This window comes from Alosa pseudoharengus, unplaced genomic scaffold, assembly GCF_046254945.1.
Source record: "Alosa pseudoharengus isolate Yale_2024_CS ecotype anadromous, Long Island Sound unplaced genomic scaffold, YU_APseudo_1.1 YU_APseudo_1.1_scf_10, whole genome shotgun sequence".
NCBI lineage: Eukaryota > Metazoa > Chordata > Actinopteri > Clupeiformes > Clupeidae > Alosa > Alosa pseudoharengus.
This window is the reverse complement of record NW_027468565.1, coordinates 16,370,365-16,397,864: the sequence shown is the minus strand read 5'-3', so window position 1 is coordinate 16,397,864 and position 27,500 is coordinate 16,370,365. Positions and strand designations below refer to the sequence as shown.

The following is a 27,500-nucleotide window of genomic DNA, read 5'->3' as shown; positions in this document are numbered from 1 at the left end:
TGTAATGTGGAGCAGTGGGGCGTTTGAGACAAATAGACCATGAAATCACTAAATCAGCAGCCTGTAGTAGAGATCTCAGCGCTGCCTTCATGTTATTTGCTCCACGTGGCCATGTTACTGAAAATCTGAAGATTATGGCATCTCTCTGTAGTGAGAAATAAGGAAAAGACATAGCACACCATATGTTGCAGACAACGGGATGATTTATCGATATATCAAACTCAGTCAGAGAGATGGAGTTGTTGAGGTTACAGATGAGATCTGCTGAAATGACAGAGAAGGAGACAGAATTCACTAGAAAAGAGAACAGAAGTCATGGGTGTGTTCTGGGGAAAATGAAAAGGGTGTGTTCCGGAGCCTTGTGGTTCAGGTACAGTGGGATAGCTAGGTTGGATGACGCTATCCTGAAAGCTAATAGCTTAGCTATCTTGGTATATGTTATTTCTGAAACGGCAAAGTGTGCAGTTATGCGTTATTCTGAATGCTGCGAGGTAGCTTTGGTCGGTTGAGCTGTCGGTCGAGTGTGTCTCATGGCTGGTTTTAGTAGTCAGGAGGTAAAAAGATGTTATGATGTCTGAGAAAACAATAAGAATGGATAATATGTAATAACAGGTGATTAAGAGTCACCTTCAAACACAGTGGAGTTACTAAGTAAATGCCAATGTGGAGGTTTGTGTTACTCCAGTGACCCCTCTATTCATGCTTAGAGCTGGTGTATTCTAGCCTGGCTCTGCCCAATGCACAGTTACTGTGGAGCTAAGGCTAGTGAATTGAATTTCAGACGGAATCCCATCATTTCAAATTATACTGGAAATGATTGGATCAGCAAGTAAATTATGTCACTATAGGTGGCTGCACTGCACAAAGCCAAATACAGTCAGTTGGAACTTAAATGAGCTAAACTCCAAAAAAAAGTCTGTTGTCTTGTGTATTTTTACGTGAATGCAGATTTGAGTTGGGTTGCAGCGATGTTCTGGGCAAGTTGGCAGGTGTAAGTTATGCCCATCCAAACCAAAGAGAAAAGCAGAGCATAGTGTTGCAGTGACTGAACTCAATGGTAAAACACCCAGATGATGTTGTAAACCTCTCCTGAAAGGGTGCGTTTGTTAACATGTACATACTGTGTGTGTGTGTGTGTGTGTGTGTGTGTGTGTGTGTGTGTGTGTGAGAGAGTGAACAGGAGCAGGAGCAGTCACAGCCCCTGTGGCACTAGATGTCAGGCCCTCCTTCTTCTCCATTAATAAAGCAGCCAGCAGCAGCAGCAGCAGCAGGCCCCGGTGTTGTTGCTCTTGTTTTTAATTTGTTTTCCATCAGGAAAAACAACGGTGTCAATTAATATCCATCAGGAGCGAAACAATCATCGCTGCTGTACACGCTCCTTACATGGCCCTGCCCTGGCGTGTGGCAGTACAGCTGCTCATTATGGTGCTGTTAGGATGTCGCCCATTAGCTGTGCATGAGACTAAGCTTATGTGCACGGTTTCACAGGTGCCTTTAATAGTGTTAAAGATACAATACACACACTTTAAAGGTACGAACGTAGAGAAATCATTTCAGCATAATGCAATAAATTGATGGTCATTTTTTCTGATTAAGGTTTTTTACCCCATCTTTTGTCTTACTTTAAGACATTTAAGACAACTTTAAAGCTTGTGTTAGTTTAAGACTTTTTAAGACATACTCTAGATGACAGGTGAATGCATTTTTCATTTCCCGTCAGTTGTTTAGAGGAAGAGGTAAAAATCTGAATGCAGCGTTTTATCCTTTTTGCATGTTTATATATTGGCTTCCCCTCCTCCCCCACTAAGATGATGGAGTGTCTGGACTCAAACGTGGAGTTTCCTCCATTTCTCTTAATGAGGTGTCATATAATTTAATTCCATGCTTCGCTTGTCAGAGAGAGCTTCCGATCCCGCTCCAATTTTGACTTTTAATGGATATTACTCTTTAGCACTCGCGTCACAATTAGGGCTCCTAGTTTGCCTTTTAATGAAAATCAGATTAACACGTAATCTAATTAAAGTTCATTTTAATCCGCGCTATCGTGCGAGTTGTCTGCCGGGCGGAATCTCCAGGCCCCACTGTCAGAGTCACTTCGTTTGCATGTGGATGTTAGGTCAGACTATCAATCAAGGCTGTGTCTGTGTGTGTGTGTGTGTTTGTGTGTGTGGATACGGGAGAAAAATACTCCCATTTTAAAGTGTGGCTTGGCATAACAAACACAAACACCATATTTTAGGAGTGCTTGCCCTCATCCCATGCATATTTTAGCATCCTATTACAGGGCCTCACACATGCAGAACAGATTACTCGCCACTCCCTGACCAAGTGGCTTTACACACACACACACACACACACACACACACACACACACACACACACACACACACACACACACACACACACACACACACACACACACACACACACATATATATTAACCCTTTAGTCACCAGCTCTCTCCAGCAGACAGGGCCTCTCCTCTGTGTGCTCTGAGGTCCTAGGTTTGTTGAGAACAGGATACTGTCTGGGGCATTTCCAGAAGGGATCTCTGTGTGAGGAAAAACAGACCTTGCTCACCTCTGCTCTCCTCTAATGAGTCAAAGGAAAACACAGACTTTTCAAGCCCTCTGCTCAGTCTCTTGAACTTGTGCCACCAGATGAAGATTCGTTTCATTTAGTCGAAGCCTTTCAGCCGATTGGTTTGACCCATTTAGACCGGGTTTGGGAATGAGCTCCCGTCCATATCTCTGTCTCCTCTCTTTTTGGTGTAATGGGCTGGGTACGATGGGGGCACTTTTATCACAACCGCACGAAATAGCGATCGTCTCTCGACTCGGAGCGAGAGGAGGCCCGCTCCTATCAGAGCCTGTGTGAATCAGCCTTATCTCCGCTTCTTTGAAGTAGCTCTGCTTTCGGAAGGTTTGTCAAATGGGCCAAAATAATACCAAACACAAACCAAATAGAGTTTTAACCTGTGGTGAAGACAGCTGCCATCCATCAGACCAGTGTTAAAAGCGTTCTTTCTTTTTCGATCCGCTTGCCCTTAGTTTGGTTGATATGTCAGTTCTGCTACAGAAGCCCTTTGGGGACATTTCAGTCTTTTATCAGTGCAGTTGCCAATGCCACTCACCACTACATTAATGCAATCTTGTTCATCGGTTGGTATAGGCCTGATAAACTGGCCAAACGAGGCGCCTGGGGCTGGAAGTATGGAGAGCCTATCGCTCCTGTAGATATGATTTCAACTCCCCCACCCGTGCGGGGATGCTAGTCGTCTGCTGCCAACCCTGTCTGAACTCACGACTGAGCGCACTGGCAAGTTCACCAGGAAGTTATCGGAGTATGGCGCTGGAGTAATCTGTGGTGTTTGTGTGTGTGCTGTCTGGCTGCAGGTTTCGAGACGGCGAGGTCTTTTGCTCTGCATGGCGCACACGTCATCATGGCCTGCCGGAACCTGTCGCGAGCCACAAAAGCTGTCAATCTGATCCTCGATGAGTGGGTGAGTGTCTCACACGCACACACACACACACACACATGCACACACACACAAATGAGCCTAGCCTGCCTGCCTGCACCACTCACACTTACACCAGTCACCAAGTGTGCAGTACAGTATACAGGCTGTACTCCTGTAAAGCCACACAAGACAAGACAACAGTAACAGCAGTTGTATGATGTATAGGAAGGTAATTCAGAGTGAATTCATTTATAATTTTTTGAAAGATGACATTTTATGAAAATATTTGAAAATAAAAAAGCAGTAATCTCAGAGGAAAGGGAAGAATCTGCATTGTTTTTATTTGTGTTCATTTTCAGTGGAAGATACATTTAAAAGAAGAGCATGCACAATTAGAAAATTTTAGAAAATTGCTGCAAATAATTCTCTAGACATGTCTGGATCAGATTCCTCTAAGCCATTCTGGTATCTCCATCCTAAAAGGCCCCAGCAGTGTCCCTCCTCTGCCTGGTCATAGCGTATTTTCCTCTCTGTCTCATTCCTTTGCTGCAGAATTCATTGTCAGTCTCTCTTTTGAATGTGTGCCTCATGTGAGATTCTGAGGGGGAAGGGAGGGGGGGTGGGGTGGCAGGGTGGCGGCCTGCCCGACTATGCTGCGCTCGGGGAGACTGATCTCTCTGATAGTGCCTCTTATTAGTCTGAAGAGGGAGTTGGTTGGCCGGGGCGTCTGATAATTAACTTTGATTATTGCACTAATATTGTGGCACTCCTGTCGTTCGCCCAGATTTATGACTCTGGGAAAATAAACAAATGAAATGTAGGTGCTGGAGCAGAAAGAATAAGCCATTAGCGGCTCTTTAATTACCTCCAGCCTCACGCCCGGAATTAGCTGATTAATTACAGCCCAACTATAGATTACTGGGAATCTGAGGCTTTTCAACACTCGCCAGAATATCTAATGGAGGCAAAGCCGCGCTCTGGCACGGATAATACCTTTACTCTGCAGCTTCTAAATCAACATGTTTGAACTAATGCAGAGTTTCAGGTAGCACCTACAGGCACAGGTATAGACGTGTGTGTGTGTGTGTGTGTGTGTGTGTGTGTGTGTGTGTGTGTGTGTGTGTGTGTGTGTGTGTGTGTGTGTGTGTGTGTGTGTGTGTGTGTGTGTGTGTGTGTGTGTGTGTGTGTGTGTGTGTGTGTGTGTGTGTGTGTGTGTGTGTGTGTGTGTGTGTGTGTGTCTGTGAGTGGGATAAAAATTACAGGGACAAAGGAGTGTGAGGGACAAAAAAAAGAAAACTCTTTAATGTTGGGAAAGGATTGGATCTGTTCTCGGTCTGAACTACTGTAAGAAAAACAATGAAAAAATGAACAAAATGAATCAATAAAAATCATTTTTGGTAGAGAAAACTGAAAGGCAACTGAGGTCAGTAATTGTAAGTGATTGATTGCAGGCAGTCCTACATTTTGCAAGAAATTAATTATTGCATGTTTTCATTTTCCAAAAATGTAAATCTATTCTTTCCGTACTGCTTCTGAAGGTGCCCTGGTGAATAAGTGCTATCTAAAAGGCTTTATCAAGGAAACATTTGCCCTTCCTGATTAAAAAGTATTGGATTTAATAGGCGCCCCCAAAAGGTGGGAATTCCAGTTTGAATAATGAAAGTCATGATATCAGAATAAATCTCTTTGGGGAGGGAAATGCACACTTTGCAGAGGTATTAATAGATTCAGGAAAGGACAGGCCGAGGGAAATTAATCTCCAAATGATGGATGGACTGGCCTGTCTTCCCACGCTCCAGTGTTTAAGGTTATTTTGATAAAGTCTCGTATTTTGGAATCCCCCCTGTACGAAAGGCCATCCTATCTACTTCCAGGTCAGTGCACGTTCCATTTAGGCTGCCAAAACTGTGAAGTCTGCTTTTCATGATAACCATTAAACCGCAATCCATCAGGGCACGGAGCTCTCACCGGTGGAGCTCTCTTTAAAGTTCATGTTTAATCATCTCACTCCAAACCTCGTACAGCAGTCCTTTGATGAAAAAGTTGTAGTCGCGGTGATCTGTCGCACCTGAATGAAAGTGTTTGTTCACATGACCTTATGCAGGGGCCCACCTCACCCCAGCAAAGCCAGGCTCAGTATTTATGTGTCAGGAGCATTAATTAGATTCAGGGGCAGGTTTATCACGCCACTGATGCATAAAAAAGGGCTTTAATAGGCTTGGCTTGGTGGGCATGAACTCCTTCTTCCTGCATGATTTCATTCTAGTCCAGCACACACCACTGATCAAATGCTCCATAGGACCTCAATGAGCTGATTCAGGCATGTGTGTGTGTGTGAGTGTGTGTGTGTGTGTGTGTGTGTGTGTGTGTGTGAGTGAGAGATAGAGTGTGCGATGGGGTCGACTGGGATTGTGCAAACTTTGGCTTGCTGATTCAGGTGTGTGTGTGTGTGTGTAAGTCGGGGGTGGGGTGTGTGTGTGTGTGTGTGTGTGTGTGTGGGGGGGGGGGCGCTGGAATGAAACACCTGCGTGCTGAATCAGGTCCATGTGTATGTGTGCGTGGGTGTGTGCATGTGTGAGCGAGGTGGAAGTTTAGATGCCCAGTAACCCCTTCCGAAGCCCTTATCTGATTCCCGCATTCATCCGCCTCCATCTTCCCTCCTTTGCAGTGGTCAAGAGGTGATATGACTACTAGGGTGAAAGGTCACACCAGGGGCTGGAGGATGAGTAGGGTCACTCCTGACACTGGGGCCACGTCTGTAAGCTCAGTAGTGACCTTCTCCACTGAGTACTGTCCAGAGACTTAGAGGGACAGGCACGTGAGGTCTTAGATAACAAAAGCAGCCTTTACTAAAGAGTGAATCATCACTAACGTTACCAGTAAGCAGAAATATGGCAAGACATGTCCTCTGGAAACATCCTGTTGTTTTACACTGGATGAGTGTTGCACGTAACCTCAAGATAACATCTATTAAATCATGATTAGCTGAGCGTGTCATGTTGAATATGTCACCTATGCTAATCACTTTTAGATTTCAAGTGTGTGTGTGTGTGTGTGTGTGTGTGTGTGTGTGTGTGTGTGTGTGTGTGTGTGTGTGTGTTTGTGTGTGTGTGTGTGTTTATGTGTCACTGTGTGTGTGTGTGTGTGTGTGTGTGTGTGTGTGTGTGTGTGTTTATGGTTCACTGTGTGGGTGTGTGTGTGTGTGTGTGTGTGTTTGTGTGTGTATGTGTGTGTATGTATATGTGTTACTGTGTGTTTGTGTGTGTATGCCTGTGTATGTGTGCTGGTTCTATTGCACCTGGTCCGGTGCCTGTATGGTTCCCCCTCTCTCCGTGTGTTGTCTGTGGCCAAGTGATGCAGATGTGTGGGGGCTCATTAGCGGACTTTAGAACTGAAAAGAAGGATAAACATTTACGCCATGCGCGGGGGCCCCTGCTGGCTGTGTTTATGGGGTGATTGGGTGTCCTTTACTGTGGGGGCGCGGTGGCTGTAAACCTGGACAGATGTGCACTGGGCCAGCACAGATAAAGCTCCAGCAGGTCTGGGGTCTGGGGAGAGGGGGCTCCTCCACCCCCATCTTGTCCATTCAGTCCTCCACAGCTGCATCATACATGTCGTGTATGTGTACAGCGAGAGTGGAAATGGATCTGTAATGTCAGATGGGTGTGTAGATAACATTCATATTTACCTCTTTTTGTGTTGCACATAGTAAGACATGTAGTCCTGCATTAATGCTTGTAGGAGTTGGATAGAAGACAGAAGACAGACAAAATGGCTAGAAGTGGAGAGCAGCTGTTGGACATGGCAACACATGCACCAAAAATGAGAGTTCAGAGAGAGAGGGAAAGCTGTGCTCAAAGGCACTAAGTGGATGTTGTCAGCCGGAAGTCATTTAGATTAGATTGGTTATTTAGATTTAGATTCATTGCATTAACCTATAATACAGGCTTGTTCCTGCTTCCTACAGAAACATGTAGGCATAATGTGCCAGACTTGAATGTGATTTATTTTGGCAGACAGATGAATCAGATTCGGACAGTGATGGTTTGTAATTGGCACATGCAAATATTCCCTGTCAGAGAAGAATATGTTGGCACTACCTTTACTCAAAATCCATGCCTTGGCTGAATTTATTGCCAGAGACAACTGGCCAGCAGAAACAGCAGTTTTCATCGGTTTGGGCTGCCAAGCTAAGGCCACTGGTCTTCTTTCCCAGTCTGTTGTTACAATAAAGTTGTCAGAGAATCTTTTCTACCTGTATGCTTACGGCAGATTCTTATCAGCTGGTGTTGCCTGCACTCTGGTAGACGCTGCTCTGCATTCCTGTATGTCTGTAACCCTGAAGGTAAATCCCACCATAACAGCAGGTTAAACTGCTGGTTAACCACTGAAGCAGTATGAATATGAGTGTGTGTGTGTGTGTGTGTGTGTGTGTGTGTGTGTGTGTGTGTGTGTGTGTGTGTGTGTGTGTGTGTGTGTGCGTGCGCGCGCTTGTGCGTGTGTGTGTGGTGTGTGTGCGCGCGCTTGTGTGTGAGTGTGTGTGTGTGTGTGTGTGTGTAGAGCCTGCGCGTCCGTTAGTTTTCCTGATTGCCTTTAAAATTCTGCTTATCTTTGAGTCCAGCCCCCCTCGAGGGTTGTGTAATGGCGTCTCCGGGGAGCTGGACTCCCGATCAAGGCCCCCGCCGCTCCACTCCCCTCACCGAGCTGAATATCTGGCCGGTCGGCCGGTGGGCTGGCCGCCCCCCCCCCCCCTCCACCCCAACGCCCGGGCCTGATCCTCCCCATGCTAATGAGCTGCTTTGTAATCACTCTAATTGCTCACCCAGGCCTCGTGTTAGCATGTTGCCGTTGTTTTATGAAACCGCATTTAGGAGGTGGGAAGGGAAATTAACATGGCCGGTGTCTCGCGGAAGATGTGTTGTGCTGTTAGGGTGAGCTTTGGAACCAATTAGGACGAGACACAACTCCGGTGAGAATTGTGGAGGAACGGTGGAGGAGGGAAGGAAGCACACACACACACACACACACACACACACACACACACACACACACACACACACACACACACACACACACACACACACACACCCTCAAACACAACCTTGTAATACAGGAAGGATCACATTAGTGTGGGTCAAATGGAAGCTTTTTTACGTGAATAAAAGAAATCTGTATGGGGGGATTTAAAAAGCACAGCCTTCAAGTCAATGGGTCTCGTGTCTTTTAAGGAATCTTACTCACCAGAGACTGATCGAGTGTGATGCACATTTTATAATGTTGATTCTTGATTAATGTTCACACACTTTAATGAACACACACACACACACACACACACACACACACACATACACACACACACACACACACACAGCATTAGTAGGAAAACAAGCTATTGAAATTCTAACTGAACTGAGTGATGCTTTATTAATTGAGGAGTTGAATTTGAAGTGGAAAAAATGGCTCTTTTATTGAATATAGAAATTCAAGTGGATGAGGCTGCATGAAATGGAAATACTTTGCACCCGTGATGGGAATGTTTTGAGTGTTCCAGTGTTGTATATTTTTGTGGAGTTGTGAAGAGGGCACCAGCCGAGAGGAAGGGCTCTGAAGAGAGCGCCGCCCGTGAGTCTCTGAAGACGGAGGGGTTGGTGGGTGATGAACCCTGGGAGTCCTGGGCTCCCACCTGCTCCGATATCCACCATCGCCAGGCCAGTGGAGGAACGAGAGAGAGAGAGAGAGAGAGAGAGAGAGCTGTGAGCTGAGTGACAGGCAGACAGACAGGGGGGGATGAGTCAGGAGTCTTTGGAGCCGACAGCTCGACAGGTAGATGGACAGCGAGACAGATGCACAGATAGACATAGACGGACACCGAGGGGAATCACCACTGCGTGTGTAGGTCCCTAAATACCCCTAAATGCCCCATTAGTGTATCAGCTTCCTGATCAGATGTGTGCTGGAACCGGCCTATTTTGGGGGCACTGTAATCCATTCTAGTCGGCCTGTGTTTAGATAGCTGACCTGACATAAACATGGTGCCCCTCTGTGCCAGGGCCGCTGTGGAGCAGCAGATAATGGGTGCTGGTGATGACCGCCTGTGCGTCCGGTGGGACAGAGGGCAGTGCTGTGCTGTGCAGCCCGAATTTTTTCTTCCCTTGGCTGGGGCAGAGATGGAGAGAGGGTTCCTGCGTGTCTCCTCCGTTTGTCTGGGTTCCCCCTTCTGCAGTCCGAATGGCTGAAAACAGATAAGCTGTATTGCCCCCCGACGTTTTGTTGTGCTCGGTTCTGTAAAGTGGGTCATCTGTGTGTCAGTCCAGAGAAATAGAATGAGGGGGGATATGAGAGAGAGTGAGAGGGATAAACGTGTGTGTTGTGTGGCCTGGTGAAATGGGCTCTTTTTTTTGACCAAACAAAAGGTGAAAGGAGAAGCGCACGAGAGAAGAAACCGGAAACAGAAGCAAGTAGAACAAAAGCCAGAGAAAGAGTGAGCGTGAACGTGAGAAAAACAGAACGGAGCAATGAGAGGGAGAGCAGAGGGACAGCAGAGCAAGAGAGAGCCTGTGTGTGTGTGTGTGTTTCTCTCTCTCTCTCTCTCTCTCTCTCTCTCTCTCTCTCTCTCTCTCTCTCTGTGTGTGTGTGTGTGTGTGTGTGTGTGTGTGTGTGTGTGTGTGTGTGTGTGTGTGTGTGTGTGTGTGTGTGTGTGTGTGTGTGTGTGTGTGTCTGTGTCTGTGCTGCACGGGACCTTTCAGGAGCCCTCCGATGAGTTTGGAGACAGATTAGTTTGGAAGAGTGGCCGCGAGGCAGCGTGCCTTAACGTCCTGTGTCATGTTGACAGGCCACGTCAGAGGGGCGCCCTGATGCCCAGTGAAGGGCCACCGATGCACACAGGAAGTGACACGGCCAAATCGCTGACCACGGGCATTTGCTGGTGCCCTTGGGGGTGCAGAGGCGACTGCTCCTTTTCTGCCCAGCTGCACTGACCCTGCTGTTCTTTGACTGTGTGTGTGTTTGTGTGTGTGCATGTGTGTGTGTGTGTGCGCACGTTTTTGTGTGTGTGTTTATGCATGTGGGTGTGCATACATTTATGTGTTTGTGGTTGTGTGTGTGTGAATATAGAGCTCATCTCTTTCTCTCTGCTCTCAGTGAGTGTGTGTGTGTGTGTGTGTGTGTGTGTGTGTGTGTGTGTGTGTGTGTGTGTGTGTGTGTGTGTGTGTGTGAGTGTGTGTATACCTGTACTCATTCTTGTGTTTCTTGCTCTGTGTGGTGTTCTTGGGTGACCCTGCATGTTGGGTAGCGGAGTCTCGTGCTGCTGTTTGCCTGGCCTGTCCTGCCTGATACAGAGCAAAGGAGGAAGTGTGAGGTCATTTCCCAGGTCACCAGTCACGACCCCGGCTCTCAATCTGATCAGCGGAATGATGACAGGGCATTGTGTGAATCTCCTGTTTGGGTTTAATATAGATCCCCTTTTGAAAAGAAGTACAGATGGGAGATACTCTATCTCTCCAAACAACTCCATTAAATAAGATGTCTTTTGTTTGTGCATGCACACGTGCGCATGCTGGCTAAGTGCTCTTTGCCAAAACAAACACAGTAACAATGAAAGTTAAGTGACAAAACAACTTTCCCTGTCTCTCTTAAGGGATGTTTTTGTCACAAGGCATGCAGGAAGTTAAAAACCTATGATAATCTAAATATGACAATCTAAAATGCTTCTATTTAGAGACGGAGACAATTCAGACTCATGTTAGTTCTGGTTCTGGCACTGTTTTCCCTTTTCTGAGCTTTCTGATCTCCTCCATTCTTCATTCATAAAAGTTGGAATTGAATTGTTGTATCAGTTTATTGTACTTTTATAAAGAGAGGTTTTACCACAGCCATAAACTGACAATTTATAAGGTAAAATGTGTCATGGTAAACCTTTTAATATCATCCAGTGAAGAGGAAAATAGGACGCCAAGATCTGTCAAGATGGTTGTCTTCCCCCGGTCCGAGGGAGAATATTGTCTTTGAATCTTTTTTGGTGGGATGGAAGCGGTGTCTTTTCATCCTCAGACCTGTGTGCGGTGCAGAGCGTGTTAGGGGGTGGGTGGGGGGGTGGGTGTGGGGGTGTCGGGGTTGCCCTCCTGCGCGGCAGTGAGAGGTCAGCTGCCCCAGGACAGCCAGGCCACTAATCAGCTCTCATGGCCTACCTCTGCAGGGCCGTCACGTGACCGTTGGCCCACGCTCACCTGCTCTCTGAGGCTTGACCTCTCGCTGACCCCTGCCTGAGCCTCTCTCAGGAACTCTGCATGTCGGGAGGACGGGGGATGGGGGGGTTGGGGGTGGTGTGGTCTCTGTGCGTCTCCACGGCTCCTAATGATGGGCCGTGGGGTCGCAGGTCAGGCGGGCGGCTGCTTTTAACTCTCCCCCCGTTTGCCGCTAATTCACTCTTTCATTTATTCATCCCTTCATTTGTCTCTCTGCCGCTGGAGGGGGTCCTCCTTTTAAGAGGAGAAGAAGGAGCAGTGTTCTCGCTGACAAGTCAGTTTCAGGAGTGCTGCTCAGGCTGGCCACGCATGCTTGCCCCTCTTCAGGCACTTAGCAAGTCTGTCTCCAACTTCCAGGATGAGGCTCTCATCCACAATGTATCTCACACATTTATTATACTGGAAGGTCTAAAAGTGGGCAGAATTTGACAGTCAGCTTTCAGTGCCATGGATCCCCAGTGAAATGTGTACAAAAGGTGGAAAGAAGTGAAAAGGCCAGATCTTTTTTACAGAACTACATCAGGTCCCACCTCATTTGTTTTCTTTTGAAAACCTGCTCCATCATCTTGCCTGCTGCCGCAGTCTGTGTTCACGGGGGGAGGATGAAGATTTTTCGGGCTTCATTTGCAGGCTGCCTCGTCTACATGTTTATTTAGCAGATGATAAATCCGTGCCGCTCGGTCATCAGCGCCCTCTGAATATATCAGCGCACTTACAAGATAATCCCACATTCATGACAATAGCCTGGATCAGAGGAGCAGTAGATTAAAAGCAGGTGCGTTTTACGCAGGTCTGTGATTCACGCAGATTAGAAGCCGAGGATTAATTTGAGGGGAAGCGCCAGACTTCCTTTAGTGTGACGAGCGAGCGAGCGTGCGGGCAGGCAGGCGGCCAGGCGGGCGGGCGGGCGGGCGTATGCCGCGTGGCACGCGGGGAGGTGTGATGATGGCATCACCTGGGAGAGGCGACGATTTTTTCTCATTTTCACCTTCATGCTTGACGCTGTTTACAAATGAGTTGATTTCCGTTGCGGGTCGTTTGCGTCGGCGCCGATGTGTGTTGTTAATCTTGTACGGCAAACACAGGTAACTTCTGTCAGATGGGATGTCGCGATAGAGACTCTATCCTTTAGGGCTGCTGTTGTTTTTTTGTCCTTAGAGATGAAATGATTGACTGTGACACCTCGTGGAAAAAAAGCCAAATTAAATGGTAATTAGTTTCCTGTCTCTGCTGATGATGTCTATGACAATGATTATTAAGAGCTGGATCAGAACAAATCTATCCCCTACAGGGATTTGATATGGGACAAAAAACATTATTTATGATGAGTAACACATGAAGCAGGGTAATAGAGACGGTCTGACTGGTCACACTGAATATGCTGTGTGTGTGTGTGTTTGTGTGTGTGTTTGTGTTTGTGTTTGTGTTTGTGTGTGTGTGTGTGTGTGTGTGTGTGTGTGTGTGTGTGTGTGTGTGTGTGTGTGTGTGTGTGTGTGTGTGTGTGTGTGTGTGTGTGTGTGTGTGTGTGTGTGTGTGTGTGTGTGTGTGTGTGTTTAGGGATCCTGTGGATGTGATGAATAAATCAGGTCTGGTCTATAGTATCATTAATCAGGAATGCCTCCACTGTCTACACCTTCATCAGTCCACATGCACACACACACACACACACACACACACACACTCACACTCACACTCGCCAACATACACATGATTAACAATAAAACTCAGAGCCTTGAAATGTGTATAAAATAAAATGTGTATATTTCATTTAAATGACTCAGACAGTAAATAATTGTCAGCTGTTCAGTGGAGCGTGCAGTATGGGTACGTCTTCCCTGGATAGAGAATCTGCATCGTTGTGTCTCTCCACCAGATTATGAAGGGACTGAATTGAAGATTGTGGTAAATGTAACTGTTCTGCTTTTTGAAACTAGTGCTTATTAGTTTCTTCATTCATGCAAGACTGAATGAGGATAATTTGGTGTACACAACTGACACAACTGACACAACTGACAAGTTGATTGAGCGGTATGCAGTTGTGTAGCTTCTTACCTGTGTCTCAACTCACCTTCTTACACACATAGCCTTGCTATTGCAAGTATGATTATGGCAACAAGGAGTCCACTATGAGTTCCCGGATAATGTACTAATAAAGGGACCACCAACTTCTTTTAGTGTTGTATTCAATTCGAGACAGTGTTACCATATCAAACACATTATGCAAGCACATGGTGTAAACAGTTTAGGGCAGCCGTGGCCTACTGGTTAGCACTTCGGACTTGTAACCGGAGGGTTGCTGGTTCGAACCCTGACCAGTAGGATCAGCTGAAGTGCCCTTGAGCAAGGCACCTAACCCCTGACTGCTCCCCGAGCGCCGCTGTAGCAGGCAGCTCACTGCGTCGGGATTAGTGTGTGCTTCACCTCACTGTGTGTTTACTGTGTGCTGAGTGTGTTAAACTAATTCACGGATTGGGATAAATGCAGAGACCAAATTTCCCTCACGGGATCAAAAGAGTATATACACTTATACTTATACTATGCAGAGTGTGTGACGTAGCCTTTCAGCTCACCTTCATTTCTCCTCATGTGTGGAATTGTGTTAGGAGCGCTGCCTCAGTCAGGGCAAAGAAAAGAGAGAGGGAGTACACTGAAGAGAGATAAAGAGAAAGAGAGATGGGGGAGGGGAGTGATAGAAAGTGATAAGAGGAGGAAGCAAAGGAGAGAGGAAGAAAAGACAGACAGAAAGAGAAAGAAAGAGGCAGCACAAATCAGAGGGGGAATGAGAGAAGAGAGATACAGAAAGAGAGAGAGGGAGAGAGAGGGAGAGAGAGGGAGAGAGAGAGAGAGAGAGAGAGAGAGAGAGAGAGAGAGAGACAGACAGAGTGAGAGAGATGGAGGGGAAAAAGCAGCACTCTAATTTCCCAGCACTAAATGCTGAAGTGTCGTCAGGGGACGTGTACAGCACATTACAGGTTAAGCCCTCATTTTGTCTCCAGGACCCAAAGAGAGGCCAGACACGAGGCGCTGGCTTCCCCTCAGCCTTGATCCGCGGGCAGCCATGTACCCAGGGTGCACTGGGCCGCCCCGAGGTGTCAGAAGTGCTTCAGTGTGTTTGCTTGAGACTTAGAGCCTTTATTGTGTCCAAGGCCTACTGGGGACGGCCAGGCAATATTGTTTTATTTGTGTGAAGAGTGTTTTCCTGTTGTGTGTGTGTGTGTGTGTGTGTGTAGGAGTGTGGGTGGGGTGGTAGTGAGAGTATGTATGAAGTGTTAGATTAGCACTGGTCAATGCAACCAAGCCAAAATCTGACCAATATGTCTGAACATAGGGATTGTTTCTTTCATGACATTCATAGGAACTGATTATGATACTATGCTCTCCCCCTCAGACACTGGCCTTGCGTGTGACCAGGTACAGGTGACAGGTGAAGTGACCCTTCACTTCACTGATGTGACCTGAGCTGGCTGGCTTGAGGGTTCTGTTGGCCTGGATGGCTTGGATCTCTCAGAAGGGGACAGAGGGGGTTGCGAGTAATGAAAATTGGACTGTCATTAAAGAAGCCACACAGTTGTGCTGACCAAAGGTGTCAGTGCAGACCATGTCCCAGGGCACAGTTTTGTGTGTGTGTGTGTGTGTGTGTGTGTGTGTGTGTGTGTGTGTGTGTGTGTGTGTGTGTGTGTGTGTGTGTGTGTGTGTGTGTGTGTGTGTGTGTGTGTGTGTGTGTGTGTGTGTGTGTGTGTGTGTGTGTGTGTCTGTGTGTGTGTGTGTGTGTGTGTGTGTGTGTGTGCGCGCGCGTGCTTGCGTGTGTGTATATGTGTATGTCTGTGAGTGTCTAATCAGCACAGACTTATAGGTGTGTCTGATTAAGTCGGCCTTTCTTTTATCTTGCACACATTGGTTTTAACCATTTAGCATGTGTTTAAGCAACAGAACCCAAAATAGAGTAAGCTGTTGGAAAGAGCTGATAGCATTAGTGTGTGTGTGTGTGTTGTGGGTCATCATATAAACGCATGTGTGTGTGTGTGTGTGTTGTGGTTCATCATATAAATGCATGTGTGTGTGCTGTGGGTCATCGTATTTGGGGCTGGACTCCTGTTAGCCCTGTTTGCTCAGCGGGGAGGACTCTCTTTCTCTCAGTGAGCAGCTGGACCTCTCTGACCTGCCCCCCTAAACTAACGCTAACATCATTTGTCCTCGCCGCTTGGCTTCTGGCCGAAACGTGCAAGTGTGTGTGTGTGTGTGTGTATGTTGGTACAAGTTGGACAGAGATTCTGCATTCATCATTATCTTTTCATCGGCCCTTGATGGATAGTTTGTGTTTATTCGCTGCTGGGGTGTAGCATGCTGAATATGACTCATTTACATGGATCACATATTCATGGTCCTGGACTGTGTGTGTGTGTGTGTGTGTGTGTCTGTTGTGTGTGTGTGTGTGTCTGTTGTGTGTTGTGTGTGTGTGTGTTGTGTGTGTGTCTGTTGTGTGTGTGTGTCAGTAACTAATGTTAGACAGTGGACCAGCGGTGAAGGGTGTTGGCAGAGGCAAAGACCATGTTAAATACTGGGTAGTTTTTCCATTTGCAGCACAGTATATTACTCTTAGGCATTACTCATTACTCTTAACCATTTCTTTCAATGTTACCATGCTTACGTGCATGACAACTGTGATATCTGCTGGCCTGTAACTATCATTGACTGCAGCGTGTGTATTTGTGTGCTTTGGTACATGGTGTGTTTTTCATGTGGATTGTGTGTAGTTGTGTGCACATTCTTTTAGGGATGCAGAAATATTGGGACTGGGACTGAAGATTTGGATTAATAGTTTGTATAATAGCCTGAGGATGTTCTCTCCCTCCCAAACGCACTCATTTGTGTGTGTGTATGTGTGTTTGTTTGTGTATGTGTGTGTGTGTGTGTGTTTATATTTGTGTTGTGTGAGTTTTGTTTGTGGGTTGACCGTGCCCAGGAGTCTCTTAATTGGAAACTAGTGGTTCACTAATAGGCATCTAATGACTTTTGATTAGCCTTGATTAGAGTGGTGACCAGCACGGCCGTGGAGCAGAGCAGCAGGCCTGCAGCCCCAGACTCCCCACGTAGCCCCATTCATCATCACTCTGTGGGGGCAGGCCAGAGACATGGACATGGACATGGAGATGGAGAGATGGAGGGAGAGAGAGAGAGAGTGAAGGAGTGAGAGACTGAAGGACTGGGAGAGATAAAGAGTGAACTAGAGGGGTGGACAGATGGGGAGAGAGTAGAAAGGAGATGCAATTTTTAAGGCATTTGTGTGTGTGTGTGTGTGTGTGTGTGTGTGTGTGTGTGTGTGTGTGTCTATGAACTTTTTTTGTCTCATGGAGAGAAATTGGTGAAAAAGAGAGAGAAAGCGAGGGAGAGAGTGTTTGAGCGAGAGGAGGAGATGTTTTGTGAACAGTGAAGTAATGCGCATGGTAATGCAAAGTGACAGTGAAAATTATGACCACTTCATGAGCAGTGAGGGTCATTTCTCTGCCAGGGCCAATCATATCACCACACACTAACAGCGTGTGCTGTGACACACACACACACACACACACACACACACACAGACACACACACACACACTGCCAAGAGAAATAACACAACACTGACAGACATTGGTTAATGGCTTTGGTCAATTAAATGCAGCCTGGGGCTGGGGCTGAGTGTGTGGAGGCCGGTGGTGACCCCCTCCCTGTAAGCGCTGCTGGTGAGGCTAAGAGGGCAGCGCCTCCCGCCTGTTGCCTTTACACTCATGAGCTCCCATGATGCCTTTCAGCCTTGATCACAAGAAGGGGTGGGGGTCTGCATACAGTTAATAGTGTGTGTGTGTGTGTGTGTGTGTGTGTGTGTGTGTGTGTGTGTGTGTGTGTGTGAAGTATTTATGATCGATGGTTGCACCACTCATGTAAAGGCAAGTGTTGTTTTAGATGTATACACATATGCATGTGAGTGAGTGTTAGTGTGTGTGTTAGTGTGTGTGTGTGTGTGTGTGTGTGTGTGTGTGTGTGTGTGTGTGTGTGTGTGTGTGTGTGTGTGTGTGTGTGGTTTGGGGTGGGGGGTATTTGAGAATGCGTTTTACATCAGTGCTCCTCTCAGGCTTTTATAATGGAAGGGTATGTTAGTAAGGCAAGTGTTGTTTTAGGCCCGTGTGTGTGTGTGTGTGTGTGTGTGTGTGTGTGTGTGTGTGTGTGTGTGTGTGTGTGTGTGTGTGTGTACACACAGACGGCCGTAACCTGTCTGTGCCAGGAAGGGGATATAAAGTGGATGGATGGCCCTCCCAGCCCTGTCTCTCTTTATTGGGAGCGGTAATTGACATATCCTTGTCATTTATAATCATCTGTGCGTCGCTCTAAAGTTAATTGCTTCTTCCTCTCATTTGCATGAGGCTCACCTCTGAAGGGCACAGTGGCCCATTAATATTGTGTCATGATGAATTATCACAAATAAAGCCCAACATATTGATTAATGATGGCCACCAGCCGCCCGCTCTCTCTCTCTCTTTCTCCCTCTCTTTCTTTCTGTCTGCTGCTCTCTCTTTCTTTTACACACACACACACATGCACACGCACACACACAGACACTTGCTCTCTATTTCTTTCTGTCTCTGTCTTTCTGGTCTCATCTCTCTCACTCTCTCTCTCTCTCCCTCTCTCTCTCTCTCCCCCTCTCTCTGGGATAACATTGGGGCTGCTTCTGAGAGTGTGCATAAACACAGTGACGAGAGCTGATTGATGGGGGGCAGGTTGGAGCTGGAGGGCAGTGGGCCGTGGCCTGGCACAGGTAAGTACCAGTGTGGAGTGTGTGGTGGTGGAGTGTGGGAGCAGAGTGGAGCGGAGTAGAGTGGAGTAGAGGGCTCTGGTCTGGTCCAGGGGGTGTAGAGGGACGCTAGGCTCTACTGAGGGGCTGCACTGAGGCCTGCAGCAGCAGGAGGCACGTGAGGACTGGATACTGGGGCTGAAGTGGGAGGCAGTCTCAGGAGAAATGTAATGACACACACATACACACACACACACACACACACACACACACACACACACACACACACACACACACACACACACACGGCTACAGTTATTTTATACACACACACACACGGAAACGGATATTTTTTCACAAATATGCATGCATAGGAACATACACACACACACACACACACACACACACACACACACACACACACACACACACACACACACACACACACACATCTCTCACATCTGCTTACAGACCCATAGCGGTAGCTTCCAGCCCACACACAGAGAGCAGCACTGAGGTCCTGAGCTGGGGTCTATGAGCTCCAGACTCCAGGCTGCCCCCTCGAGTGCCACCCAACTCACCCCCCATCCCCACCCCCACCCCCATAAATCCCCACGTGGCAGAGACGGATGGGCGCCATAAAGAAGGCCGGCCTGACGGGCGCCAGGGTAACACAGTGGGCGGCTGGGTGCGCTGCAAAAATATTATGGCTTTAGGTTAATGTTAATGAGGCCTACCAGTGATAAGTCACTAATGATATCGGTGAAATATTATATTGACCACAGCGAGTGGACAGATCCTATTTAAGGTCTTCATAAAGAAAAGAGGCGCTGACAGAACAGGTGATGAGGCGGCCATCAAAGGTCCCTGATTACTGACCGCTCCCTTTTCGACCCTCTCTGGTGCTGTCGCTCACAGAAACCCAATAATAGCCTTCTCAGTCCCAGGGCAAGCTTGCCTCTCAGTCTGTGCAGCTGCAGGTTACTAAAGATGAGCAGAACAGAGAAATGAACTGTGTGGACTGGGAGAGTTTTATTCACATCGCTATAACACAAGCTCCCTGTGTAGACACAAAGATTGTCTCTCTGAAAGATGTATCTTGGGCTTTTAGAGGGGAGGCCATGTGCTCTCATAGTATATCAGAATACACAGTAGAATATGTGTGTATGTGTGTGTGTGTGTGTGTGTGTGTGTGTGTGTGTGTGTGTGTGTGTGTGTGTGTGTGTTTGTGTGAGATGGCATGGCGTGGCGAGCTCATGATGAATGCAGCTCATTATCAGGTTTAGTCTCATCACAGGCAGAAGGGCAGAAATGCCGACCTGACTAGACAGGAAGTTGAGAGACGTGGAGTTCCTCTCATTAACGGAGTCCCAGCAGGGCCATAAAGCACAGGGCCGAAATGCACAATGAGGGCACGGACACGGAGGAGGTGGAGGATTTGTAATGAAGCAAGCATCCCCAAAGTCGTTTTGGATATTGGTGTGGGCTTGGAGGCCGGCAGGGTCAGGGGAATATCCCAACGGCAGCTCATTTTCTGCCCTCAGATACCCCAGGTTAGGTCTAGGAGACCCTGCTTCGTTAACTGGCTAAAAGGACGCTCATTTTGTAGCAGGGAAAATGGGTAAACCACAGATCTGGCCAGGAATTCATAAGTGTGGCCTTCAATGGTCTGGGGCAGGGGTAGGGGCAGAGGCTAATTTGTCTGGCTGAGGCAAATGGATATCCGAGACGTAAATAATGGTCTAATGGTGTCTCTTTACCAGAGTGATGTTCCACCACAAAATAATACAACAAAGGCCACAGGGAAGTGGAGACCATCATGGTATGCTTTTGTGGAAATGTGAAGTGTGAAGTGGAGACCATCATGGTATGCTTTTGTGGAAATGTAAAGTGTGAAGTGGAGACCATCATGATATGCTTTTGTGGAAATGTGAAGTGGACTGCTGTCTTTATGAGATAAGTTGTGATGGTGTGATGTAGTAGTGATCTAAGAGAAGACTTTAAGTCTTATTTGTGAACAGAGACCTCCGTAGAGCGAAACCTACAGAGGCTCCAGCCGATAGCCGTTCTCTCGTCCACCCACTCCCTGACCACCCCCCCCCCCCCACCCCCATTCCATGGCTGAAAGAGGGCTCAGATCTTGGCCACATTCATCACTCTCTCTCTCTGATCGCTCTGTTTTGGAGCGGGGCGCCGCCGTCGAGCCTCTTCCTCCCGGCGCGTCGAAATGTTAGGTCGAGATGGATGCAGCCAGCGGAATTAATTGCACCCCGTTACTGAGGATCAGCAAGTTTGCGCGATCCGCATGCTGTTCCACCATATGGCTGCCCACTAGGTGAAGAGTTTGATTAATGTTTCGGAGATGAGATTTTTTCCCGCTAATATCTGATTCCCTCGTATCGCAAATCCCTCTGTCTGTTTTTTCCCCTCACACACTTTTTTTTTTTGCTTTTGTTTATTTTTCCACCACTCACTTCCTTTTACTCTGTGCGTATCTTATGATGTAATGCCTCACAAAGTTTTATTCATTTGTTTCTCCTTTCTGCAAGGTTGTAATTTGTGATTCTTTTAAAAATATATATTTTTTTTAATGGCATTTTTAATATTGATTATGTGTAGGTTTTCTTATGAAGGCGGACTGCATTTATTTAAATATATTTTTTACAGTGTAAGCCATCATGGCTTGATTATTTCCCCAAGGTCTGGCCAGAATTTCCCCGCGTCAGTGCTTACTCCGAGTTTCCGGGAGAGACGGTGACCCTTGTGAAACGCGGACCCATGGACACGCGGACGTCTCTCTCTTTCTCTTTCCAAAGATTCAGCAGTCCGCTCTCTGCTCTGCTGCTCTGTGCATGCACACAGAAACACTGCTGGCAAACACATCGCGCGCTAAAGTCCACCGTGATTAATTTCGCTTTCGCCAAAGTCATCCGAACGTAGAGACCCACAGCAACTGAAACTTCTGCCTCCCTCGGTCTACAGTTTTTCTTCCTCAGTTCTCTCGCTTCTCCTCCTCTCTCTTCGTCCATCTATCCCTCCATCACAGTGCTCCTCCGTGGAGGAGACCCCCTAGATCCCCTGGTCTGAACTGACCCGCTAGATGTCCTCTTGAGCATGTTTCCTCTGCTTCCTCTCCCTCTCTCAGCCTGCCTCTCGCCCCCTCATCTCGTTCCCCACACTGGCGCGGCTAAATTGCTGGCTGTTCCTGGCGGCGGAATGGGGCCCTGAAGTGTCTTTGTGTGGCAGGGGGCTATGCGGAGAATGGCCTCTCCTGGCCTCGCGGTTTTTTCTGGAAGCTTCCTGGCAGGTAAATCTCTCTGATTGCCCTGCGGAGCTCCTGTGCTCACAGAAAGGGGAAGGTGGCAAATGCGAGCGCATGCAAGTGGCCCTCAGAAGAGCCGCCCTGCATGGCAAATGGAGTCCATAAGTCCAGAGTAATGCAGGCCTGGACAGGGCCGCTCTGAAGCCCGTACGCTGTCTGGGGAGGACTGGACAGTGAGAGAGGCTCTGAGATTGTCTGTGTTCAGATAGCCCTCTTTGCCTTGAGGAGGGGAGGAGAGTGATTTCAATTGTGACATGGATATGTATGGAAGTATTGCATGGGGACATGGAGTGCACTTGAGAGAAATGACAGAGACAAGTGATCATGCAATTGGAGCTGTTTTGTCTTAATGGTGTATCCTGGTGTGGTTTACTAAACATGTATCACTTAAAAGCCTGAAGTCAACAGCTCTTGAGTAACTATATTTTTCCACATTATTAGTAAATCACACCCAGTGTGTTTGTGTGTGTGTGTGTGTGTGTGTGTGTGTGTGTGTGTGTTAAGGTATTTCAGATACCCCAGCGTAGAACAAATCTCTTTTCCGCATCATACTGTAGCTTTTTGTGTGGATCTATTATTAGTCCTATTAGAAATCTATATGCTTGAGACCGCATACCTCTTTTCTGTTTCCTTTCAGCCCATGCATGTGTGAGAGGGGTAGAGGGATGGAGTGAATGAGGACATAGAACAGAAGGATGGAGTGAGTGAGGACGTAGAGTGGAGAAGGTGTGGAGGGAGAGCAAGGAGTGGCGTAATTGCGCTGCGTATGCTGTATAGTTCTTTTTTTGTGTGGCAGCAAATTTCAATCCCTCCTATTATTTCAATAATCTACATTTTACTGCGTGTGCATGGATCATTTGTTTGCAAACCAGGTTATTTGGAGAGGGAGGCTCGCGGGTAATTTCATGCTTTAAAGCGCTCCCACCTATAACTTAACGAGGAAAATGTGGGTTGTTTCCTGTAATCTGTGCCACGGAACCCAACTTTTTATGCGTTCGTTTTCGGCCTGTTTGTTCTTTAGATGGCCGCACTCCTCCCCTCTCGTTGGGGCTATGGAGCCATAAATACTCATTATACACAGGCTACATAAACAGCGCTGTGACCCAGCACTCTGTGAACAGACAGCAGAGTTACTGTAAGGTCGCTGTGACCCAGCACACCAGCACACTGTACACTTTATGGTCACTGTGAGCCCAAGGTCATGTGATTCTCATGCACAGGGTCACCTGAAGAGGATAATTCTCAAGAAAACATAGTTGGGTAAAGACTGCATAAATAATCTGTGTAACTGAAAACATAGATGGGTAAAGACTGCATAAATAATCTGTGTAACTGAAAACATAGTTGGGTAAAGACTTCTTAAATAATCTGTGTAACTGCCGTCATTTTGGCTTCAATTTAACTGACCATATTTATGCTATGTGTATTTTTAAATATGCTGGCATATAATGGCAAATGAGATATGGACCATAATTATTATCTTGTTTAAAGGGAAGTTATGGTTTATTATGACACATTTTTGGATATCATCACTTCACCTTCACATATTCTAAAGCTCTCTCTCTGTCTCTTTCTCCCTCTCTCTGTCTCTCTCTCTCTCTGTCTCTTTCTCTCTCTCTGTCTCTCTCTGTCTCTCTCTCTCTCTGTCTCTTTCTCTCTCTCTCTCTCTCTCTCTCTGTCTCTTTCTCTCTCTCTCTCTCTCTCTCTCTCTCTCTCTCTAAGACTGTGCTGCTGGGTTTCCTGTCCTGAGTGTCTCTGCTCTCCTCTACCCATGTCCTGCCCTGTCCATCCTGCCCTCTCCCCTCCCCTCCCCTCTCCTTTGTCGTCACTTATCTCTCCTGTTAGTCGGGTTCCTTGGCTATTTCTAGTCCGCGCACGGCCGCGCTGCAGCATGAGCGGAACCGCTGGCCCGGTCAAACTCGATTTACACGAAGCCTTATTCGATTTGTCAGCAGAGGGACGGCGAGCGTTGATGAACTTTGGGGAGCAGTGCTCATTACCGCCGCGGCGCGAGGAGGCCGTCCGGCCGTCCGGCTCGCCGGACCGTAATGTGGTTACAGGTATGGCCACGCCGCTCGGGCACAGGGCCTGTCCCTCGCCACCGCCACCACCAACGCCGCCCCCCCACGTCCTCCCCTCGTCCGCTATCTCCGGGCGCCCACACTCCCATTCCCGCTCTCTCTCCCGGTCCCTTCCCCAAACGAGTCCCGCTCCCGACAAATCCAATTAGACTGCATGAATTAAAGCAATAACCCAATTTGTTTACAACGCATCATTTATTTCCTGTCAAGCAGCGCTCGCGCTGACAGCCGGGAACTGGCTGACCTTTGGCCCTGTCGCGGTTCAGCCGGTAACTGTATTAGGCTGCTTCGTCAACTTCATGATTATACATATATACGTGGCTGTGATGGCATGAAGACCATGCATGATGAAGAGATGATGCCCCAGGGCACTTTTTTTCTCTCTCTCTCTCTCTCTCTCTCTCTCTCTCTCTCTCTCTCGCTCCCCCCTCCCCCCTCCCCCTCACGTTCCTTCCGGTTCTCGTAGTTTTATCTCGTTTCTTGGCGCATGCCTCACGAGTGGCCATATCTGAGCCCTTAGGCCCTGTACACGGTATTAGTGCTTCCATCCACACTAATATAGAGTTCTCAAGCGCCTGAAAATGATACTCCTCCAAGGTGCACAACGCTGGCTTTGTGTTGTAGAAGGAAAATTGGAAAATCATAAATGGTGTTTTATGGTTGCCATGACATTTACGAAACAACAAACACTTTCAGGGCATTTAAGCATTTTGGTGTGGACGTACAGCATTTGGAGAATGGAGAGCATTTTTGACCAATTTCCCCCCTCAGTGTGGACCAAGTCTCAGTATTTTACAGATCCCAGTGCACCTGCTGATGTGTGCTGTGTAATGGCAGGCCTGGGCTCCAGTGGCGTGAGGAGTGTAAAAACTCAGTCTGCAGCACTAGAGCACTCCCCCTCCTCCACTTACTCCATCTCTCTCTGGTGTCGCTTCTACAGGACCACCACAGGTGTAGTGTGTGCTGTAATATTGGGTCTCCAATCAGCCAACTCCATCGGTCCTCCTTTGGCTTTACGATGATTAAAGAAATGGCTTTAGATTCCCATGTAGGAACTTGAGTTTGCACACAATTGCCCTAATACGTTACGTAATTGCTAAAACCACTGCTTTTGTTTTGTCTTCCACCATTTGCAATATTCTTACAGTGATGTTTTAATAGCCCCTTTATGTATTTAATACATTAGCATGTGTTTCTGTGCTGTTGGACATGATCCATAATTGGCATTATGTGGCTGGAATAATGGGGGCTGGGAGATAGAGCGCGGTGAGGACGCGGCTGGGTAATTAGAGCCAGGAGGAGAGAAAGAGCCTCTTTTCACACCGCCTAATGATGAGGTGATGTAAGGAGTGCGAGTGACGCTGCCCGCGCCGTAATGGCCCCGTAATGAGCGCCGAGAGAGAGGGTCACCTCACGCCTCCTTCTCTTCTCTTCTCTTTTTTTTTTTCACGCCCAGGCGTCGTCTTCAGTTATTTTCTTCTTGTCCTGAAATGGCCTCTGGGCTCTGTGTTTCTTAACTCCTCTTCGCACATCTCTTTCCTTTTTCTACTTCTATCCTTTCTCCTTCTCTCTCTCTCTCTCTCTCTCTCTCTTTCTTGGTTTAGATATAGCCGCTCCTGATCACACCTTAGTTTATGTTGTGAGAGGTGTGGGGCTTGTTCCGTAGACTATTTTATGAAAGCTATCTAAAGAACTCACTGGAGTCAAGCGGAGATGTATTTGGCCTGGGGAAAGGAGAATTGTCTCTAGATGATTGAGGGCGATAAAGGAGATCAAAAGACTCCTTTCCCCTCTTATTGTCCTTAATTGAACAAGGCGATATCTTATCTGTTAATTACCGTTACCACCCTCCCCCTTGTTCCTGGCAAACAGTAATTACTCTCTTTCTCAGGGCCCATCCACGGCCACACTCAAGGGAGAGGTGCAACAGGGGCACAGCTTCTGTGCTTGGAGCTGCACACAGACACCACGGGTGGTTTTACAGTGAAAGGGTTTAAGGAGAACAAACAAACTAACAAACAATTTGTCAAGCCGTGAGAAGAAAGAAAGAAATTATCAGTATACTGTAATGCAATGAAATGGATATCGTTTTGAAATCCATACAATTGAGCTATCCACTTATAAATGTGCTGAAGTGATGCCTGAGTAACAGTGTGTTGTTATAAATCTCAGCCCTCTCAGTCGCTTTTCCTCTCCGTCTCGTGTCTCGTGTCTCGTTTCTCGTGTCTCGTGTCTCATGTCTCGTGTCTCGTGTGGTGACGTCACCTGCACGGAGCCTCAGCCTCGGAGATGAAGCGTGTTTAAATCCTGCGGCGCAGATCGCTGAGCTGCCAAATCTCCCCGCTGGAGGTAAACAAGCAAATTGTGGGGGTTGATTCCAGGATGGGGGGAATATTCCGGAGCGTTAGGGATTGCATTAAGATGGGGCGGCGAGGTATGTGTGGCGTGGCAGGCTGAGGCGGCGGTGCATTTCTGCACGGTGAGCAGATCTCCTGGAGTGGTCAGGGATATTGGGAGCAAATCTCTCAATATCTTGCGCGATAAAGACGCATTATTTCAATCTACATCACTTTCTGATGCAAATCTAATTTGCCCCTGTAGAGCCATTGAGCTCTCTCTCTCTCTCTCTCTCTCTCTCTCTCTCTCTCTCTCTCTCTCTGTGTTTGTTTGTGTGTGTGTGTGTGTGTGTGTGTGTGTGTGTGTGTGTGTGTGTGTGTGTGTGTGTTTACGTGGGGTGGGTGTAGGGGGAAGAAATACAAGAGGGCTTGAAGAGGATGAGTGTGTTCTTAGTGAGGGAGGAGGGAGAGGTGTGCAGAGGAATACAAAGAGACACTGAAAATGCTCCCTGTTCACTTGGGCCTTACTTAAACACACACACACACACACACACACACACACACACACACACACACACACACACACACACACACACACACACACACATTACTGCCTTACCTAATATCTTACCCTCCTGCTCCATGAAGCGTCACACACACTCACAAACATGTCTCCCAAACACACTCCTGACAGGAGCTCAAAGCTGATGCACAGGCCTGCCTTGTGTGAGTGTGTGTGTGTGTGTGTGAGAGAGATGAGAGAGAGAGAGAGAGAGACCACCTGTACTGTACTGGAGGCCTGGAGCCCTTTAGTTGGCTCCAAAGAGCCAGCGCTGCAGTTGGTGTGTGCTGCGGCCCTGTCGTGGTCATGTCTCCTGCTGTTTGCTGCTCCAGTGTGTGGCCGCTGTGTGTGTGGAGCACGGTGTCAAACGGAGCGCAGCTGCAGGCCAAACAAACTCTGTGTCAGCGAGAAAACATTCTGACCTACACACACACACACACACATGCACGCACGCACACACATACACACACATACACACACACATGCACACACTTGCACATGCACATGCACCAACACACACACACACACACACACACACGCACACATGCACACACACCCTTCCTCTCACACTCTAACTTCAAACACATTTGGTCTCTCCAGCTGCCACTTTTGAACTCCAAAAATGACTGCTGTGCTGCCCACTATCATTTCATAATATCTGTATGTTAAATCTGAGTGAATAATTCTTTCCTTATTTCAAGGTAAAATAACTACATCATGTTGCT

The 27,500-nt window shown here is 47.5% G+C and overlaps 1 protein-coding gene across 1 annotated transcript in view; it reads left to right on the top strand.

Annotated features, from left to right (window-relative positions):
* Window positions 1-27,500, top strand: part of wwox (WW domain containing oxidoreductase) — a 201,632-nt gene that overhangs the window by 8,019 nt on the left and 166,113 nt on the right. The window contains exon 5 of the mRNA XM_076265565.1: window positions 3,396-3,502. Coding sequence (XP_076121680.1) covers window positions 3,396-3,502 — 107 coding nt within the window. The remainder of the gene's footprint in view (window positions 1-3,395; window positions 3,503-27,500) is intronic.